This window comes from Schistocerca gregaria, chromosome 1 (genome assembly GCF_023897955.1).
Source record: "Schistocerca gregaria isolate iqSchGreg1 chromosome 1, iqSchGreg1.2, whole genome shotgun sequence".
Classification (NCBI taxonomy): Eukaryota; Metazoa; Arthropoda; class Insecta; order Orthoptera; family Acrididae; genus Schistocerca; species Schistocerca gregaria.
The window spans coordinates 348,895,013-348,915,971 of NC_064920.1; the positions used below are offsets into that span (position 1 = coordinate 348,895,013).

The 20,959-nt window shown below is 43.8% G+C and overlaps 1 protein-coding gene across 1 annotated transcript in view; it reads left to right on the forward strand.

The window, feature by feature from the left end:
- LOC126347400 (proline-rich protein 2-like) overlaps window positions 1–13,914 on the forward strand; it is a 54,676-nt gene extending 40,762 nt beyond the window's left edge. The window contains exons 3-4 of the mRNA XM_050002272.1: window positions 3,592–3,808; window positions 13,883–13,914. Of these exons, the coding sequence (XP_049858229.1) occupies window positions 3,592–3,808; window positions 13,883–13,914 (249 nt within the window). The remainder of the gene's footprint in view (window positions 1–3,591; window positions 3,809–13,882) is intronic.
- Window positions 13,915–20,959: the final 7,045 nt, after the last annotated feature.

Sequence of the window (20,959 nt, forward strand, 5' to 3'; positions counted from 1 at the left end):
TTTGCTTCAGTACTGCTACAAATTCGTCGGGCAATAGACCGCGCCGCCCGAACTATCGACACAACTGGCACTGCTAAGAGTACCCTAAGACTTCCACATCGCGGTTTTTTAAACATGCAACGCAACTAAGACTCCTGCAAGCTCCACTGACTGTAATTTACCCACGCGCAGTAGCCCATTGGTGTAAGTCGCGCATATCCATCCACTCCCAGCTACTCTTTCTCACTCATTCCGCTCAACTCTTGTTATTATCTCTGTTTCTCTCTGTCGTTGTCTCCTGTCGCCACAGCTAGAGTACCCTTCGTCCTGTCCTACTACTAGTCTCCTCGCACTCTTACTGTCTCCCTCTTGCTCTCTCTTAATGCTAATATCTCATTCCTTTCTTCCTATTGCAGCTCTTCTTATTGTCACTGTCTCTCTCTTCGTAGTTGTCATTGTCATATATTCTGTCTCTTATTATCACTAGTTCTCACCTCACTTCTACTTTCCCTCTATCTTTAACCGCCCCCCCCCCCCCCTCTTTCTTCGCACTGTCACCTTCACTCTTTTCGTAGCACTGTTGTGTCATTGTTAAATATGTTCCACAACACTGCGTCCATCTCTTTCTTTCACACTGACATTGCCTCCTCCGCTTTTCCATAACACAACAGTGTATGAGCCAGTATTCATTAATTTTCCGTCTCTTTGCCACTGCCACTGTCTTCTTCTCCTTCAACATAAAAAACGTGAATATGTTAGCACTGCAAATTTCTTGGGAAAATTTTTAAAGTCGCTGAGGATGGTAGAATGAGGCAGCCAGTACCATACTTTTCTGTCACAGTCTTTTAAATAAGCGGGAAGACATTCACATCTTTTGTAATTCAATACCAGCATTTTTCCGCTGGTTCCCTTCTTTTCCCTGTCACAGCATGGCATGTCACTGATGTGAAAAGAACTTGATGGGTCAATGAAAATTTTACTTATGTGAAATTGAAATAACGCAAAACTAATCGTAGACCTCGTACCGCACTTTATGTCCGCCAAGTGGAGACAACTTACAGTATATTTCTGCGTGTTATGACACTTTATACGCTACGTCTTCGCCTCACACCTGATTTTACGTGCGTATTTTACGTGTACAATTAGCGTAATTTTAAATCTCTGTACTTCGGAAACACATAAAAATGTGAAGAAAATTTTCAATATTGTTCGAGGTCGGGATCTTAGGAACACATTGTAAAAATGACCGCCGTCTTCTGTGAATTTCGGAATCCACAGCTGCGTCTTGGTACAAAAATAATTGTTATTTGTTATGTAAATGTTGGCTCATACTGGCTTTTACGTGTAGAAAATGGTTAACTTTGAGCCTCCGTATCTTGGAAACGGGTGAAGATATGAAAATTTTCAAGGTTATTCGAAATCGAGATCTTAGGAATATACCCTAAAAATTTCAGTCATTTGGAGTACTCGGCTGGGTTTTTGTCCGCTGGCGACGGCGAAAATATACTGAAAAACCATTTAAAAAACAAATAAAAAACTTTTTTTGCGAATCTTTCCGAGGAACCGCCCATGAAATAATAGTGCCTCCATAAGTCCCACCATGCTCACCGTACACCACATAAAATGCAAAAAGAACCAACCGGTTTTCTCCGTTTGCCTAAGGAGGAGGAAGTACGTAACACTCACACTTTGACACTGTCCTGTAAGATCGAGACACTAAGACATCCTTCTGTTGGGCGTACAAATGGTCCCTAGCCCAAGCGATGATGATGATGTTTGCGCGGTTATCAGCGCCCGTACAAATTCCCAACCTTTCTTCATTCCAATCTCACCACTTTCATGAATGACGATGAAATGATGAGGACAACACAAAAACCAGTCATCTCGAGGTACGTGAAAATCCCTGACCCCGCCGGGATTCGAAAGCGGGACCGCGTGCTCGGGAATCGAGAACGCGACTGCGAGACCACAAGCTGTGTACCCGAAACAATTGACTCTGCCTTTCTATCACCAACAGAACCCGACTCAGGAATTACTCTACTGACCATTAAAATTGCTACACCAAGAAGAAATGCAGACGATAAGCGGGTATCCATTAGAGAAATATATTATACTAGAACTGACATGTGATTACATTTACACGCAATGTGGGTGCATAGATCCTGAAAATCAGTACCCAGAACAACCACCTCTGGCCGTAATAACGCCCTCGACACGCCTGGGCATTGAGTCAAACAGAGCTTGGATGGCAATTACAGGTACAGCTGCCCATGCAGCTTCAACACGATACCACAGTTTATCAAGACTAGTGACTGGTGTAATATGACGAGCCAGTTGCTCGGCCACCATTGACCAGAAGTTTTCAATTGGTGAGAGATCTGGAGAATGTGCTGGCCAGGGCAGCAGTCGAACATTTTCTGTATCCAGAAATGCCCGTGCAGGACCTGCAACATGCGGTCGTGAATTATCCTGCTGAAATGTAGGGTTTCGCAGGAATCGAATGAAGGGTAGAGCCACGGGTCGTAACACATCTGAAATGTAACGTCCACTGTTCAAAGTACCGTCAATGTGAACAAGAGATGACCGAGACGTGTAACCAATGGCACCCCATACCATCACGCCGGGTGATACGCTAGTATGGCGGTGAAGAATACACGCTTCCAATGTGCGTTCACCGCGATGTCGCCAAACACGGATGCGACCATCGTGATGCTGTAAACAGAACCTGGATTCATCCGAAAAAGTGACGTCTTGCCATTCGTGCACCCAGGTTCATCATTGAGTACATCATCGCATGCGCTCCTGTCTGTGATGCAGCGTCAAGGGTAACCGCAGCCATGATCTCCGAACCGATAGTCCATGCTGCTGCAAACGTGGTCGAACTGTTCGTGCAGATGGTTGTTGTCTTGCAAACGTCCCTATCTGTTGACTCAAGGATCGAGACGTGGCTGCACGATCCGTTACAGTCATGCAAATAAGATGCCTGCATCTCGACTGCTAGTGATACGAGGCCGTTGGGATCCAGCACGGTGGTCCGTATTATCCTCCAGAACCCACCGATTCCATATTCTGCTAACAGTCACTGGATTTCGACCAACGCGAGCAGCAGTGTCACGATACAATAAAACGCAATTGCGATAGGCTACAATCTGCGCTTTATCAAAGTCGGAAACGTGATGGTACGCATTTCTCCTCCTTGCACGAGCCATCACAACAACGTTTTACCAGGCAACGCCAGTCAATTGCTGTTTGTGTATGAGAAATCGGTTGGAAACTTTCCTCATGTCACCACGTTGTAGTTGTCGCCACCGGCGCCAACCTTGTGTGAATGCTCTGAAAAGCTAATCATTTGCATATCGCATCATCTTCTTCCTGTCGGTTAAATGTCGCGTCTGTAGCACGTCATCTCCGTGGTGTAGCAATTTTAATGGCCAGTGGTGTAATCAGGTCGGCACGCTGTCGCATGCATACCGATACACAGTGTTACGGCAGTAGTTTTATCGGCTGCATAGTTAGCAGATTCTCGCGCGACGTGTCGTTGTACTGATGCCTGGCGGCTAATGGTGTGGGGTGAGGTGCATTGCGTAAGAGCGGTATGTGGGGCGGGTGCAGGCGCGGCCACGGCTTGTTGCGGCGGCAGTGATGGCTGCGCCTCGGACCCTGCTGCTGGTGGCCGTGTTGGCGGCGGCTGCTCTGGTGGCGGCTGCGCAGGTGCCGTACGCCGGCGTCCTGCCGTGGCACATCTACGCGATGCCCCGCTCCTGGATAGACCGGCCCATGCACAGCCACTACCGCCAGCACATACGCAAGAAGAAGCTCCCGGGCTCCAGTGAGTATTAACCTGTCTCCCTCTCCCGTCAACGTGGCTTGCATGTTTGGTCTCGTCCACAGTATTCTTATTGGTTTGCTGCCGCTCGCCACAATTTTCCTTTCCTGTGACATTCTCTTTGTATCGGAGTATTTTTATTTATGGCGTACGAATTACACTGCGGTGGCAAAAATCGTGGGATGTGGCTTAACATCATGTCGGACTTCCTTTTTCCCACCTACATCTACATCTGCGTGATTACTCTGCTATTCACAATAAAGTGCCCGGCGGAGGGTTCAATGAACCACCATCATGCTGTCTGTCTACCGTTCCACTCTCGAACTGCACGCGGGAAAAACGAGCCCTTAAATTTTTCCTTTCGAGCCCTGATTTCTCTTATTTTATCGTGACGATCATTTCTCCCTATGTAGGTGGGTGCCAACAGAATGTTTTCGCAATCGGAGGAAGAAATTGCTAATTGAAATTTCATGAGAAGATCCCGTCGCAACGAAAAACGCCTTTGTTTTAATGATTGCCACACCAATTCACGTATCATGTCTGTGATACTATCTCCTCTATTTCGTGATAATACAAAACGAGCTGCCCTTCTTTGTACTTTTCCGATGTCATCCGTCAGTCCCACCTGATGCGGATCCCACTCCACACAGTAACATTCCAGAATAGGGTGGACAAGCTCTTTGGTAGACCTGTTGCACCTTCTAAGTGTTCTGCCAATCAATCGCAGTCTTTGGTTTGCTCTACCCACTATAGTATCTATGTGGTCATTCCAATTTAGGTTATTTGTAATTGTAATCCATAAGTATTTAGTTGAATTTACAGCCTTCAGATTTGTGTGACTTATCGCGTAATTGAAATTTAGCGGATTTCTTTTAGTACTCACTTCACACTTTTTCTTATTCAGGGTCAATTGACACTTTTCCCGCCATACAGATATCTTATCTAAATCATTTTGCAAGTGGTTTTGATCATCTGATGACTTTACAAGATTCTAAATGACAGCATCATCTGCAAACAATCTAAGACGGCTACTCAGATTGTCTACTATGTCGTTAATGTAGATGAGGAACAATAGAGGGCCTATTACACTTCCTTGGGGAACGCAGGATATTACTTCTGTTTTACTCGATGACTTTCCGTCTATTACTACGAACTGTGACCTTTCTGAACCCGTGCTGGCTATATGTCAATAAATCGTTTTCTTCGAGGTACTTCATAATGTTCGAATACAGTATATGTTCCAAAGCCCTACTGAAAATCGACATTAGTGACATAGGCCTGTAATTCAGCGGATTGCTCCTACTTCCCTTTTTGGGAATTGGTGTGACTTGAGCAATTTTTCAGTCTTTAGGTACGGATCTTCCTGTGAGCGAGTGCAGCAAGGCGACGTGACATGCGCTCAACAAGTCGCTGGAAGTCCCCTGCAGGAATATTGAGCCATGCTACCTCTGTAGCCGTCCATAATAGCGGAAGAGATGCCAGTGCAGGTCTTTGAGCACGAACTGACCTCTCGATTATGTTCGGTGGGATTCATGGAGGCGATATGGGAGGGGGAATTATTCGCTCGAATTATCCAGAATGTTCTTGAAACCAATCGTGAACAGTTGCAGCCCAGTGATATGGCGCGTTGTCATCAATGTTTGGGAACATAAAGCCCATAAATGGCTGCAATGATATCCAAGTAGCCGAACATAACCATTTTCAGTCAATAATCGTTCCAGTTAGACCAGAGGACGCAGTCCATTACATGTAAACACAGCCCACACCATTATGGAACCACCACGAGCACGCGCTTTATGGTGACCACACCGTGGTACAGGTCGAAAAAAATCGATTTGCGGTTTTCATCATATTTCGATAGAATGAGGTTTTATTTAAGTAGTCTTAACAGGATTGAGCTGAAAAATTGTCTTTCGAGAATTTAAAGAGCATTTTCCTGCCACGTGTGTTTATGTGCCTTGCCCACTTTTCTGTCACCTACCTTTCTGTGTAAGGTGTCAGGCAAATCCAACACCTTCCATGAAAACCCTGACATGATAAGCAAATCCAGTAGTATGTCACATAGCTCCGAATAAATCGTGACATTAAATTAACCAAAGTAATACGAGTAACGAGTGAGCAAATGGAATACCACAGACTAACTCAAGAATGCCTAAATGCATGTCGTACCTTCCCACCGTGAGGCAGACGCAGTTCCGAGGGGAGAAACGAGGACAGAAGCTGAGAGCAGAACCGTGTTAAGCTAGATAAGGGAGCGGCTGGGCACCCACGCCGCGAGCCTACCTGTACAACTATACAACCCGCACGTTTTAGCGTGAGGCTTTTTCGCGTCTCAGGTACGTCAAGGATCACCCCCAGCCCATGTTAAAAGCTAGAGCCCTCCAGAAAAGCAGTACAGATCTTACGATAACACAAAATGGGCCACTACCACCAGCAAGTTTTAGCGTGAGACTTTTTCGCGTGTCTGTTACATTAGGATCACTCCCCAGCCCATGTTAAAAGATAGAGCCCTCCAGAAGAGCAGTATAGATCTCACGATAACGCTAAAAGGACCACACTAACTGCAGGCTTTAGCGTGAGACTTTTTAGCGTCTGTGCTACGTTGCAGACTTTAAAAACATTGCCCCACCACGAAAAGTATAACGTTTCTCATTCGATAGACAGAATTTTTGTAGGCGGAGCTTAAGGTTAACATTGAGACCCTGATTGGTCAGATAAAAACATAGCCAGATAGTTTTTTTAAACTAACTTCAGTAAATTGTAGTAAGGAGAAGTTAGAGGAGAGTTGGTTCCGAGACGGCGAGCTAGATGACTGCTGCGCCGGCCGCTGCCGCCCTGACGCTGCTTAAACACCGACAAGGTAATGAACGCACGCGATGCCGCATTTTTTTTGAGCGCATAAGGCTTCACTCAGAACTGCAGAAGTCTCATCTGTTACAGCCCCTTTTTGCGTAATACTAGTGTCGATCGTTAATTAAAACTCATGGTGTTCACATTTGCCACTTGAAGAATAGATCTGAAACGCGATGATTTTTCTTTTATATAGTTATTGAGAAGGCACATCAGCCACTGTAATTTACGACAAGTTAGATAAGTTATTAAAGATAATTGAGGGTCACTGTAGACCATTTTGATAGTTTTCTCTTTTGTGAAACTTAAATTAAACCTAGATTATAGATGTGATATGGCATAGGTCATTCTTCGATCGATTGTAGAACTTGGAAACCCATTTAGGGAATATTCGTTCACATTTTTGTTGAACGCAGTTGGTTTTTACCATCCTGTATTAAAACATTTCCTTTTATCAATAGTGCGATTTATAAACGATGTTTTGTGATTAGAATAAATTTCCAGTGGTAAACTTAACTGCTTTTTCGACGTTATTTTACCAGCTAACTAAAAATAGGAAAGCCTTGAACCCTTTCCACTATATTTAGTTAGAATTAAGATTCTTTTACAGGGAGTGCAGTGGAGCTGACGGTGAGATCATTTAGTATTTGGTTATATCATCGCTAGTCTCACTGAACTCTTCTGAATTCTACATGTCATGTGTGGTCTGGCGTCTCCTTACCAGCAACAGGTCGCAGGTTCAAACTAGTTAATTCCCTAAAAAACACGCTCAGAGCGTCGTTGCGCGAAAGTGGTAGGGAGACACGATATAGTACAAACAGACACCACAATGAATGTTTAGATCTGCATATATTTTAGTTCTTTATATCCCCTACATTGCACGCTAGGGATTTTGTTTACTCCCTATTCTTGGCTATCCTTGAAATGCAACGTTCGGCATTGTTTTGTTTCTGCTGTTTGTAAACAACACGCTTTCAAACACGCGGTTAGTTTTGTTCAAGTGTGATTGTGAGTAGTCGTTATAGAAAAATCTACTCATGATAAGCCATCTAATGGATTGCGCCCATCAGGAGAAAATTCGTGGTGCAAATACAACAGGGCGCAGGCAACTCGAGAATCTTATTCTCACCAGCATTCTCTTCCTGCTGCTGTCATTACAGCAATTGAACCTATTTTCAGAAACTTGGCTCAATCTGACCTTCTAAGGAGATGTCTGTATGGGCAGACACAGAATTCAAATGAATGTTGCAACAGCATAACTTGGAACAAACTTCCTAAAACTGTATTTGTAGGCATGCATACAATGAAACTAGGAGTTCATGATGCTGTTATTACATTCAGTTGTGGTAATATTGGAAAGTGTTGGATACTGGAAAAGCTGGTTATTAATCCTGGTGAAAATATGATCACTGGGCTGCAACATTGCGATGAAATGAGGATAGCCGATGCAGACAGGTCTGTATCTAATATGGCCAAGAAAGCAAGACAAACATCCAGGAAGGTGAAAAAGAAGCTGGAAGACCAGGTAGAGGGTAAAGAAGGCCGTCATATGCAGCCGGACAGTTTTTAATTAACTGTAAGTAACAAATTTCAAAAGTTTTCTCTTTAAAGTCAATTTCCCGCAAACTAACATTTTCAGCGCATATGCCCCATTATATCAGAAACTATCACACATAAATAAATGAAATTTTCAGAGACTGCATAACATAAAAAGACACCTTTAGTACTACATTCTTCAATATACCCCCATTAGCCGGCCGGAGTGGCCGTGCCGTTCTGGGCGCTACAGTCTGGAGCCGAGCGACCGCTACGGTCGCAGGTTCGAATCCTGCCTCGGGTATGGATGTGTGTGATGTCCTTAGGTTAGTTAGGTTTAATTAGTTCTAAGTTCTAGGCGACTGATGACCTCAGAAGTTAAGTCGCATAGTGCTCAGAGCCATTTGAACCATACCCCCATTAGGAAGTTCACAAAAAATATTTTCTGCAGAAAAAACTTAATATTTTTGTCAATAAATTTAAAAAAAGTATTTCTTAAAAACTACAAAACGGATAAAGTAGATTTTAGTACAGTTGGCTCTATTAGCATCATGTAACATACCGTAATAATATTAAGGTCCTGCATCAAATACTTTTTTTTCAGAAATGGATCAAATACTTGTCTATATTAACATGGGTTAGATAGGCAAGGTGTGGTCCCCTTAACTAGTTGACAACTTGGGTGTATAGTTTCGTGGGGTCTGCGCCACACTAGAACCCCACATCAGCTCCTGTCAACTGAAACCAGGACTCGTGTGACCAGGTGACGGTTTTCCAGTCGTCTAGGATCCAACCGATATGGTCACGAGCCCGGGAGAGGCGCTGCAGACGATTTCGCGCTGTTAGCAACGGCACTCGCGTCGGTCGTCTGCTGCCATAGCCCACTAACGCCAAATTTTGCAGCACTTTCCTAACGGATAACTTTATTGCACGTCCCACATTGATTTTTGGGGTTCCTTCACGCAGTGTTGCCTGTCTGTTAGCACTGACAACTCTACGCAAACTCCGCTGCTCTCGGTCGTTAAGTGAAGGTCGTCGGCCACTGCTTTGTTCATTGTGCGAGGTAGTGTCTGAAATTTGTATTCTCGACACACTTTTGAGATTGTGGATCTCCAAATATTGAAGTTCCTCATGAATTCCGAAATAGAATGTCCCACACGTCTAGTTGCAACTACGGTTCTGGGATCAAAGACTGTTCAAATGGCTCTGAGCACTATGGGACTTAACATCTGTGGTCATCAGTCCCCTAGAACTTAGAACTACTTAAACCTAACTAACCTAAGGACATCACACACATCGATGCCCGAGGCAGGATTCGAACCTGTGACCGTAGCAGGTGCGCGGTTCCAGACTAAGTCGCCTAGAGTCGCTCGACCACAGCGGCCGGCTGACGTTTGTCACCTCAGTGTATTTAAATCGGATATATTCTGTAAGAAAAGTACAACGACAGACTTCGAAGGGTTATTGAGGTTATCTCGAGGAAGAAAGATATGGCAGAAACCCATATCTAGAAAAGCACTCCAACAACGCTAGGGAACATCGAAATTAAAGAAGAAAGTGAGAGGCGCAAACGTTATTTGTAACACTGCCGCCCTGCCGCCACTACCCTTAGCAGTCTCCACAATGTTGTTGTGGCTGTCGACGACACATTAAACACCATCTACCGTCTTGAATGCTGCCAGGTCACTGCGAGAAGTTCGCTATGCGGTCCGTCACCATTGCAACTCAAGTTTTCTGCAGGTTTTACATCGTCGAAATCGAAATTTGCATCAGTTTCCTTCATATCGAGTGCCACAGCCACAAACTTATTAAAAGATAATTCCACTTTCTATCTTGACTGCAAACTCTTTTGTTTGACGAGATCGGATAATTTCGGCGATGTGTCATTTTCAGATGCTTGCTCATAACCTAATTCTACAGTCACCTTGTACGCATGCTATTTAAATACACAATTGCTGCCGTAGTAGACTCGAACAAGAATCACGTTTCACATTGTCAATCAGCTGATCGTGTAAAATAAATGATTGTCATAGAAATACAGCCATAATTCGGATCTGTAATTCCTTGCAAACGTATATCAATCGATACATGTTAGTGATTTAACCAACAAACGCGGCAGATGTAACGGTGTTACTCCGTTGCTCTGCTGGATGATGTTTACGGACATGGGTTCCTATCGCCAATATCCTTCTCGACACATACCCTGCCAATCCTCGAAATTGAAATGAAATTGAAATTTCATGAAAAGCTCTCGCCGCGACTGAAAACACCTTTGTTTTAATGATTGCCACCCCACTCCGCTTATCATATCCGTGACACAGTCTCCCCTATTTCTCACAAATACAAAACTAACTGCCCTTCTTTAGATTTACTCGATGTCATCCGTCAATCTAGTCTGGTAAGGATCCTATTCCGCACAGCAATACTCTAGCAGAGGACTAAACATGTTACGAAATAGCTGTTTTAAAAATTTGTTGAATATACTGGGGCGGGGGTGGCACATCTCTATCCTTTCGTCAATGTGTGTCCGTTCTAAAGGCGACAGGTTACCTATTAGACATCCTAAGACACAGATCAGTATGATCATTATGTGGTGAAATGTTTGGTACGATCCATTCACGGTTATGTGGGGAAGCCACAGTACAAGTTCAAGGATATGTAATTTGATGTAGGATGGATATAGTATATTTTTTCTCTGATAATGCTTTCTCTATACAAAAAGATGAAGTTGCAGCGTGATTTTGATTTCATGTAAAACTGTAAGTCGTTCTGCAACAGCCTTGAGTCAACAGTTGCTCCTCTTAGTGGAGAAAGGCAAGGAGATGTCATCACGAGTACGACCACACTTGGTAAAAGGCTGTAATGTTATAATCAAACCTCGGATTGATAACATCTTTACTGTGACTTACGTTAGTGTGACCAAAGCCTTGCATCACCTCCACAAACTGCGAATACTGGATGAGGCGAAACGTTTCAAGGGACAATGCTTTTTTACAGTTAATTACAAGTTAAGTATGTAACATTTTTTGTTCGTTCAGGGGCACGTCCCAGTTTTTATTTAGTTCAGGGGCACTTCTCATTTTGTATTTATCTTTTATTATTCTTTTTTACTTGGCGCCACTTCCGTGGAATGCACGTGGAATGTAATGTCATGTTTGCGATGTTGATGTTATGATACAAAGACTAAATGATGACATTTGGTGCTCTCAAATAACAGCGTTTGGAGCGCTGAGTTTAATGTCCCCACGTGATGGGTGGATGCACATCAACAGCGCCGTGAGACGCTGCTGAGAGCTGCATTTAATACCCATACATTTCTGCGTTCCCAGATCAAAGTTTTCTCTCGTCTTGTCCGACTATCCTGAATACGTCACTTGGAAGAGATGCATATCTATTTATTACCACGAGGTGCTTCTCCATTTCTATCAAGCTGTCAGCAGTTCATTTACGCTCTTGCTATATTTTCACCATTTACTTGATATCCTGTTGCTCATTTCTCTTCTGGCTGTATCCAGTGTCCTGAATTTGTTTGGTTCACCCTACCGTCACGAATATTAAACAGCTTCTTCCTTTGATATCCATAAGGGAGCATCAGCAATGCCTTTTTCAGGCTACAGTGATATACGTTTAGACTTCCCACTGCAAACTGCTGTACGTTTTTACTTACTTAACTGATAGCAGTTGGTACACTAGTACATTAACTATGGCAACGACTATTTTGATGTTACGTATTGACAAGCAGAATTCGGCAGTCACTATGTTAGCCACCTTGTGCGTGAATTTGAAGTTTTTTCGCGTACTTTGGTTATGTGCTATTACACAGTGGTCCTTCATCGAAGAAGACCACAGAGCATCGATGCAGTTCGTTGTATATAATATAGATGTAAAGTAGTTTTAAAATATTTCTGCTTCTAGAAAGAATACTTCCCAGCATAAAATATGTTGTCTTCCTAACTAACATCTGAAGTTCATTTGAATCGCTTTATCTCCGTATTAGTCCCAGAACTTAATACGTGCTCTCGTCAAACAATGTCCTCACCTGCCAGATGTTATCATCGTTACGTCGCTAGAGGATGCGAGTACTCGGACTGCATTGGAGTGCACCTCTTATTTAGGGAATCTAGAAGTGGTTTAATCATTATGGCCAAGAAATCTGAGAGTAAGTTGACCGTTGTGTACTGCTTTATTGACACAAGGCGAGGTATTTAACAGAACACGGGCTCATGAGCCATAGCTAAAGGAGATGTTCAATATGGTGTCCATTCATAGCAAGGTATGCTTCTGTACGACGCCCTAGGGAATCCTACTCTCTGGAAAACTCAAGGTTAGTCACGCAGACGCTAGCAGGAATTGAAGACGCGTTTCTATGCTGTCTGAATATGATTAATGGGGCCTGCATATACAAAAGATTTCAAGTGTCTCCGCAACCAAAAATCCAAGGAATTCTGTCGAGTGAAGTAGCTGGCCAACGCACTGGACTTCCTGGACCAATATATTTCCCATTAACTGTCTGTGTGAGGTGCTCTCGGACATTTCGGAGAAAATATGCTGGCGCTCCATCATGCACTGACCACATCTCCAGCCGTTGTTGGGATGGCACCTCCTTTAGCAGGACAGGTAAGTCATTTGAAAGATACTGACGGTTCACTATACGTGTCAACCTATTTGGTAGTATCTAAGCTCCTATAAGTATATAGCCAATAGTTCCTGAAAATCGGCGAAAATGTACAAGTCACCATAGCTCTTAAACTACACTTTTTACAGCCTATGTCCACTAAATATTTTTGTCTTGTTTTGGTTCATACTAGCACCTCTCAAAATATGAAACACTTTTATTTTAACACTCTATATATATCAGACTATTAAAAAAGAATCTTGGCACTTTTACAGAAACTGTACGAGTTAACGTTCAGTCAGCGACGAGGTTAGGCGCTTTCAGTTCCCAAAGTTTCGAGAAAAGTATGGCCACAACATATTGCCGAAGACGCCGGTGACGTCAGTCACCACTCCACTTATGTATTTGTGTTCGCTGTCTTCCACTGTATTACTGACGTGCATTGAATGAATTTAGTTTATCACTTTCAGTGCTCGGCAGGCTGTAAGCCTACTGGATAACAGTCGCTCCTGAAGTTTTTCTACGTGTTTTACAGAAAAATCTCTCTGAATGGCTTAGGTTACGTTTCTTACTTCCACCTTCTTCCAGAAGGAGATTTGACCTAGTGTTAGGCAGTTTTTCAACACTTCAGTTAAGTAGGAGGTGATCATTTGATTTGCCTCATGTAGCGGTCTGCTCCTCGAACGAGATCTACTAAGATTCTATAAGATCTCATGTGCTTTTTCTCTTTTTGGACATTCATCCTCACTAGCATGGTTTCTGTTTAGGTCATACTGTAACAAATTATTGATTATTTTGTGTTTGGGTTTCACTGTGTCGCTAGTTAACTGCAGGTAATAATTCCAGTAGACATGTTGCCGATTCCCAGCGATGTGCTGTCACGATGTTGCCTACATTACGCTGCAGGATCGGTTTATTCTGTACCCTGTTTCAACAACAGCTAGTTGACGAACTTCACCCACTGTGTCCTCTACTCTCTGAATGCCTGCAATCGTAGTCTTCTGATTGAGAGTAGTAGCATTTGTAGTTGACATAGGCTAAGCGGCATTTTGATGTGAATGTGATTTGATTTTTAGGTATAGACTTCCTTTGCATCTTGGCTGTTTGACAATGTCTTCACCGTCAGAACCCACATTACTCACGCCCCTACAAGTGTGTTCTGTTGTTTTTCAGATCTGAATTTATCATCGTTTATTTCCTTAAGCCCGCGTCCATAGCCGAGTGGTCAGCACGTCTGACTCTCACGCAGAGTATCCGCGTTCAATTACCGATACTGGCGGGATTTATCCTTCATGTGAGGACTAGAATGGGGAGCACTCACAAGGGAACTGTCTAATCTGACGTATTGATGCCTGTCCTGAATTTTTTTTATGCACCGATAGGAACACAATGTCGAAATTTTAGTTGCTAAGACTCACTGTAACTATTTTAAAAAACTGAAAATTGCCAAACATATAGTTCGCCAGGTGGCTGGAGCAATCTATACTCCTATGGCGTTCCGTTCTCTTGTCATTCGCCTGTTCGCGGACCAGGCAGGAAGAGCTGTAGAAACTGTTGTTATAAGCTGTTCTACGCGCGGAAAAAATGAGCAACTTCACCAAATTTTTTAGAGCGCCTTAGCAGGTACAGGGTGTTTCAAAAATGACCGGTATATTTAAAACGGCAATAAAAACTAAACGAGCAGCGATAGAAATACACCGTTTGTTGCAATATGCTTGGGACAACAGTACATTTTCAGGCGGACAAACTTTCGAAATTACAATATTTACAATTTTCAACAACAGATGGCGCTGCAAGTGATGTGAAAGATATAGAAGACAACGCAGTCTGTGGATGCGCCATTCTGTACGTCGTCTTTCTGCTGCAAGCGTGTGCTGTGGACAACATGGTTTATTCCTTAGAACAGAGGATTTTTCTGGTGTTGGAATTCCACCGCCTAGAACACATTGTTGTTGCAACAAGACGAAGTTTTCAACGGAGGTTTAATGTCACCAAAGGACCGAAAAGCGATACAATAAAAGATCTGTTTGAAAAATTTCAACGGACTGGGAACGTGACGGATGAACGTGCTGGAAAGGTAGGGCGACCGCTTACGGCAACCACAGAGGGCAACGCGCAGCTAGTGCAGCAGGTGATCCAACAGCGGCCTCGGGTTTCCGTTCGCCGTGTTGCAGCTGCGGTCCAAATGACGCCAACGTCCACGTATCGTGTCATGCGCCAGAGTTTACACCTCTATCCATACAAACCTCTCAGAGCCGCTACCATTGCTGCACGAGAGACATTCGCTAACGGTATAGTGCACAGGATTGATGACGGCGATATGCATGTGGGCAGCATTTGGTTTACTGACGAAGCTTATTTTTACCTGGACGGCTTCGTCAATAAACAGAACTGGCGCATATGGGGAACCGAAAAGCCCCATGTTGCAGTCCCATCGTCCCTGCATCCTCAAAAAGTACTGGTCTGGGCCGCCATTTCTTCCAAAGGAATCATTGGCCCATTTTTCAGATCCGAAACGATTACTGCATCACGCTATCTGGACATTCTTCGTGAATTTGTGGCGGTACAAACTGCCTTAGACGACACTGCGAACACCTCGTGGTTTATGCAAGATGGTGCCCGGCCACATCGCACGGCCGACGTCTTTAATTTCCTGAATAAATATTTCGATGCTCGTGTGATTGCTTTGGGCTATCCGAAACATACAGGAGGCGGCGTGGCTTGGCCTCCCTATTCGCCAGACATGAACCCCTGTGACTTCTTTCTGTGGGGACACTTGAAAGACCAGGTGTACCGCCAGAATCCAGAAACAATTGAACAGCTGAAGCAGTACATCTCATCTGCCTGTGAAGCCATTCCGCCAGACACGTTGTCAAAGGTTTCGGATAATTTCATTCAGAGACTACGACACATTATTGCTACCCATGGTGGATATGTGGAAAATATCGTACTATAGAGTTTCCCAGACGGCAGCGCCATCTGTTGTTGACAGTTGTAACTACTGTAATTTCGAAAGTTTGTCTGCCTGAAAATGTACTGTTGTTCCAAGCATATTGCAACAAACGGTGTATTTCTATCGCTGCTCGTTTAGTTTGTATTGCCGTTTCAAATATACCGGTCATTTTTGAAACACCCTGTAAAATTTTGACAGTGGATTTCTTCCGGTGTAATCTTTTGACATTAAAAATTTGAGGTTGAGTTTCGATATGTCGGATTGGACCACTTCCTTGTCAGCCTCGTGATAGCACTTGAGGACCTACTTGGATGAGAGGTAGCCGCTCCAAGGCCAGACACGTCGACAACGGCCGGCAGAGCAGTATACCGAGCCACAGCTGTATACCACACCCGCACGACGCCACGTGGGTGAGGATGACGCAGCGGTCGGTCGACTTCTGACTGACTGACTGCGGAGTTTAGTTTCCTTTATTTGTTTTCTTAACGACTCGTAGAGTTTTGAAGTTTATTTTCTCCTCCGTCGTCATTTTGTGTGTCGCGACTCACGATCGAAACATAAAACGAATCAGAACTGTGACGTCAGAACTGTGGCTTCTCCTGCTGTGCTCTGACACGTTCCACACTGATCAGGTACGTTTAGATTATTGTTCTCCTACTTCCGCAACCAAGCTCTCCATTTCATTCATCAGTTCAGTGGCCATGCCAGAGACATTTTTCTGTGGTGTTTGTATGTAAAAAATTTAAACTAGTGGATGTAAAAAATGGTTCAAATGTCTCTGAGCACTATGGGACTCATCATCATAGGTCATCAGTCCCCTAGCACTTAGAACTACGTAAACCTAACTAGCCTAAGGACATCACACACATCCATGCCCGAGGCAGGATTCTAACCTGCGACCGTAGTAGTCTCGCGGTTCCGGACTGAAGCACCTAGAACCGCACAGCCACCACGACCGGTGTGGACGTAAAAGTTCTACATAAGATCGTCCTGGTGAAAGATGCGCACTTGACTATATGAACAGTGACAGTTCGCAATTTTTCACAAAGGTCACTTCTAATTTTCCACAAAGGTTCGTGGTAACACACACACACACTAGCAAGAGTCCAATTCCGAGACGAAGACGTAATCTTCCATGGCCGCAGTACACGAGGTTGGCATCTGGCGTGAACTGAACTTCGGGCCTGGTTCTAGCCCCTAAATGGCTGTCTCCAGCCAGTCAGTTTTTGGCGTAGTGATACTTACTGCAGGCCGTGGCTCTAGCTTTCCCTGCAGGAAGTACTCCTCGGCATGTCTGTTTCCACTGTCGTGTATGTAAATAGACGGTGTTTACCATGGTCCTTTTGGGTACGCCTTGGGGCATAGACAACCTCGTCCTCTGTGGTGATACGGGTTGCCAGCCCTCAGGGGCTACCCTGGCTCCGGTATAACACAGTGCCCCCAAAAAATAAAATCGTGATACGATCTGACTGCTCTTCAGGAGTAGCTTGATTGCAAACAGACGTACTAAGGGCAACGGATATCCACTGGTGGAAAAAAAAGTCACAGCATCAAGAACGAGTTGTGTGATATAAACAAAAGTTGGCAGGTGTGTTTGTAACTTTGAAGGATGATGTCTACTAAAATTTCGCAGCCAGTTAGAGAGGCGTTAGTAGGGCGTCTGTGGGGGTGCAAATCAGGTTTGCTTTAAATACACGCTGTAATGGCTGTGAGCGTTAATTATCTTGGAGACTGAATGAGTGATTTGATGCTAGCCAAGAATGCTTTTAAGGCGACAAGATGCCATTATCAACACCTCACTGAGACTGAATGAGGTAGTGTAATGGTCTATGGAAAGATGGGTTTGCTTATGCGATATTGCAGAAAGAGGTGGAAAAAATGTAGTTACTGTATACGATTCTTGGCAGAGGTTGTCACAAGAATGTACGGTTGCAAGAACACTGGGCTCCGGAGGACCTCATGGCACTACCGAGAAGGAAGACCGTCGTGTTCGGCGCATGGTGCATCGTACTGCATCTGCAGCAGCAGTTTGAGCAGCAGTTGGCAACACAGTGACACAACCAACTTTTGCAAATCAGTTACTTCAAGGACAGCTCCGAGCCAGTCGCCCTGTAGCGTGCACTCCATTGACCCCAAACCACCACCAATTGCGACTTCAGTAGTCTCAAGCGAGAGCCAATTGGAGGGCAGGGTTCAGATCTGTTGTGTTAGCTGCTGATAGCTGGATATGCCGCAGTCCCAGTGATGGCCGTGTGTTGGTTAGTAGGAGGCCAGTTGAAGGCCTGTACCCAGCCGGCCAGCGTGCTACACGGACTGGATCTGCACCTGGAATTATTATCTGGGTTGCAGTTTCGTATGACAGCAGGAGCACTCTTGTGTATATCCCATGCAACCTGACTGAAAATCTGTACGTACATCTGGTGATTCGACCTTTATGCTTCCTTTCACTAACAGTATTCCAGAGGATGTTTTCCAACAGGATAACGCTCGCCCACATACCACTACCGTAACCTAACATGCTCTACATGTTGCCTGCTCGATCACCAGATCAGTCTACAATCGACCACGTACGGGACATCATAGGAGGACAATTCCAGCGTCATCTACAAACAGCATTAATCGTCCCTGCTTTGACAGACCAAGTGCAACAGACATGGAACGCCATCCCACAAACTGACATTCGACACCAGTAAAACCAAATGCACGCATGTTTACGTATTTTCATTGCACATTCTGGCAGTAACACCGCTTATTAATGTCCAGGAATTCACAATTGCAATGGCTTATCTCGCTCTTACATTTAACTGTGATCTTTCAACGTTAATCACTTAGATATGTTACATAGACAAATGTTTTCCCGAAATTTCATTGCCCTACACTATTTAGTTCTTGGCGTTGACATTTTGTTCCGTCAGTGTATTTTGGCATCTGAAATTATTTACTGTTGTTTAATGAGGAACTCCTCATCACTGAATCTAACATTCGATTCCACGAACATTTTCTAGATTACGCCTAATAGACGAAACCTGCGATATGACTGTGTTATCGACCATAATTCTGAACGCCTTAACGTAAAGAACTGATCATACAACGTTGAATGGATTCATAGCCTAAGAACTGCCGGTCCGAAGTTCTCGAGGTAAACTTAACTTCTGGAGCCTGAAAACAATCTATCTGAATAATGCAAATGACTTGGTTCTTTCATAACTATTTGTAAACATGACAAATGTATCCTTCGTCACTGCTGTACGGGGCATGTTTATGTAATTTGATTTAATTTGATGAGGGAACGGAGTAAAAACAAAGAGTGAAAACTTAATGTTAATTTCTGATTATTAAAGTCCAAAGAATACAGTTGGTTTACATAGCATCAGAATTAGTATCATATGAAATACATGGTGCTTATGCCACTATCAGACGAAGACTTCTTTTGCAAATTATTCTTGAAACCATTAAAAAGCAGTAAAACGCTAGATAAATGAGAATTTCTCCGCTCATTTCCGGTACTCTATAGAAAGCACGAGACTGGCCCACTTAAATCGAGAGCTTCTAGCTCCTCGCTAACAGTCGTTATGGCTCGATTCGAAGAAGAACAATACATTTCAAAACATGGCCCGCCAATATCACAAATTGCTGCAGCTTCAGCTGCTTTATGCAGATAAAAAATGACTCGCAATTGTCTTATAGTTATCAGTGATACAAACCCTGGCTGCAGTTATACATCTCTCTATTTCGTTTTCAGTGTATTTCAAAGCAGCGTCATTTCTTATCATACCACATAACAGAACCATCCAGAACGAACATGGAAATTACTGCGTGTCTTCAAAATTGCAGGCCACTCTGGCTCTACAGTCGCCTTGCAATCTAATTGAATGAATCCCGATTGCCTCAAAGACCTTAGTTAAAATAAACGTGTGTAGCACAACATCAGCGATTACACAGATAGTCGTCTAGTGCGCGCAGATATTACAGCCGAAGATTGCTACCGAATATAACGCGCGTAAAAATTGGCAATACAACAGACAACGTGCAAATTGACTTTGCATTCGCTTCCATCGTGAACACGTGCACCTTGTCCCGTCCTCGGCCGCTTCTACGTAGTTTGTCTCCAACCTGCTTCAGTCCAAATTACTTCACAGTTAGAAGGATTGTGCCTCGTGAATGTGGCAATGAAAACAATGTTCGAAACTTTTTCTACAAGTTATCTTAATTTTAAGGTTGACGCAAAAGTTACATTTACGAAACTGACATCGATTTCATAATACCTCTTTTTTTCATACAACCTTACCAAGATTCATTAACACACAGAGAATTTTTCACAATTCTACAATCTCATATCCTTATGGCTGAGTGATCAGCTCGTTTGATTCGAACTTGGTGGACGTGGCGTTGATCTCCGATGCAACAAAGCAGTTTTAACAGGGCGCAGTCAGCCTCGCAAGAAGAAATCGGAAGCTAATTCGAAGTAGAAGTAGCAGAGCGGGTGCAGCCACAAGCTCTCATTAAATGCGGGTCCCTCGGCAGACCATCATTATGCCGCGAGCGTGAAGGGTAAAGCACCATGGTGCAGCTACGATAATTTGTACCCAAGGCAAAAATCGACTTTCCAACCTCCCCTGTCCCTCCCTATCGTCATGTATCCATTTACGTTTAAGCCTCATCGGTGGTTATTCTGCTTATTCGTTTATAAACAGTTCAAAAAGGCACTAAATTAAACAACAAGGCGATTCTTCTTCAATGTTTCATCGCCAATCAATGAAAAGCCGTAAGAAACACAAAACAAATATAAAATACACCCGCTACACTTTGGTTACGTTGGCAGATTTTACATGAAGTGAGTGTGTCTCACCGAAAACAAGACACAGTCTCGTGGTGTCAGGGGGAGGCAGATCTTATGGAACTCTTGCTCAACATACAGCAATACGAATTTCCTCATTATTTCCTTTCATTCAATTCAGCTTCCTTTTCATTTTAGAGCCCTTCAGTGTTATCTCTTCTTTCTTTTCTTCCTTTCCTCCTTCTTCAATTCTCCAACTTTGCTTTCCATCTTCCCCCTTTTCTCTTATGCTTCTTCATTTTTTTTCACCTGTTAAGAAATTGCGGTCCCAGGAAATCGGCGCCCCGGGCACGCGCTACAGCTGCGGTGTCCTTGTTTTGTCGCTGCTTGCCCCGTCAGTCCAAAAACCTTCGAGGATGGATT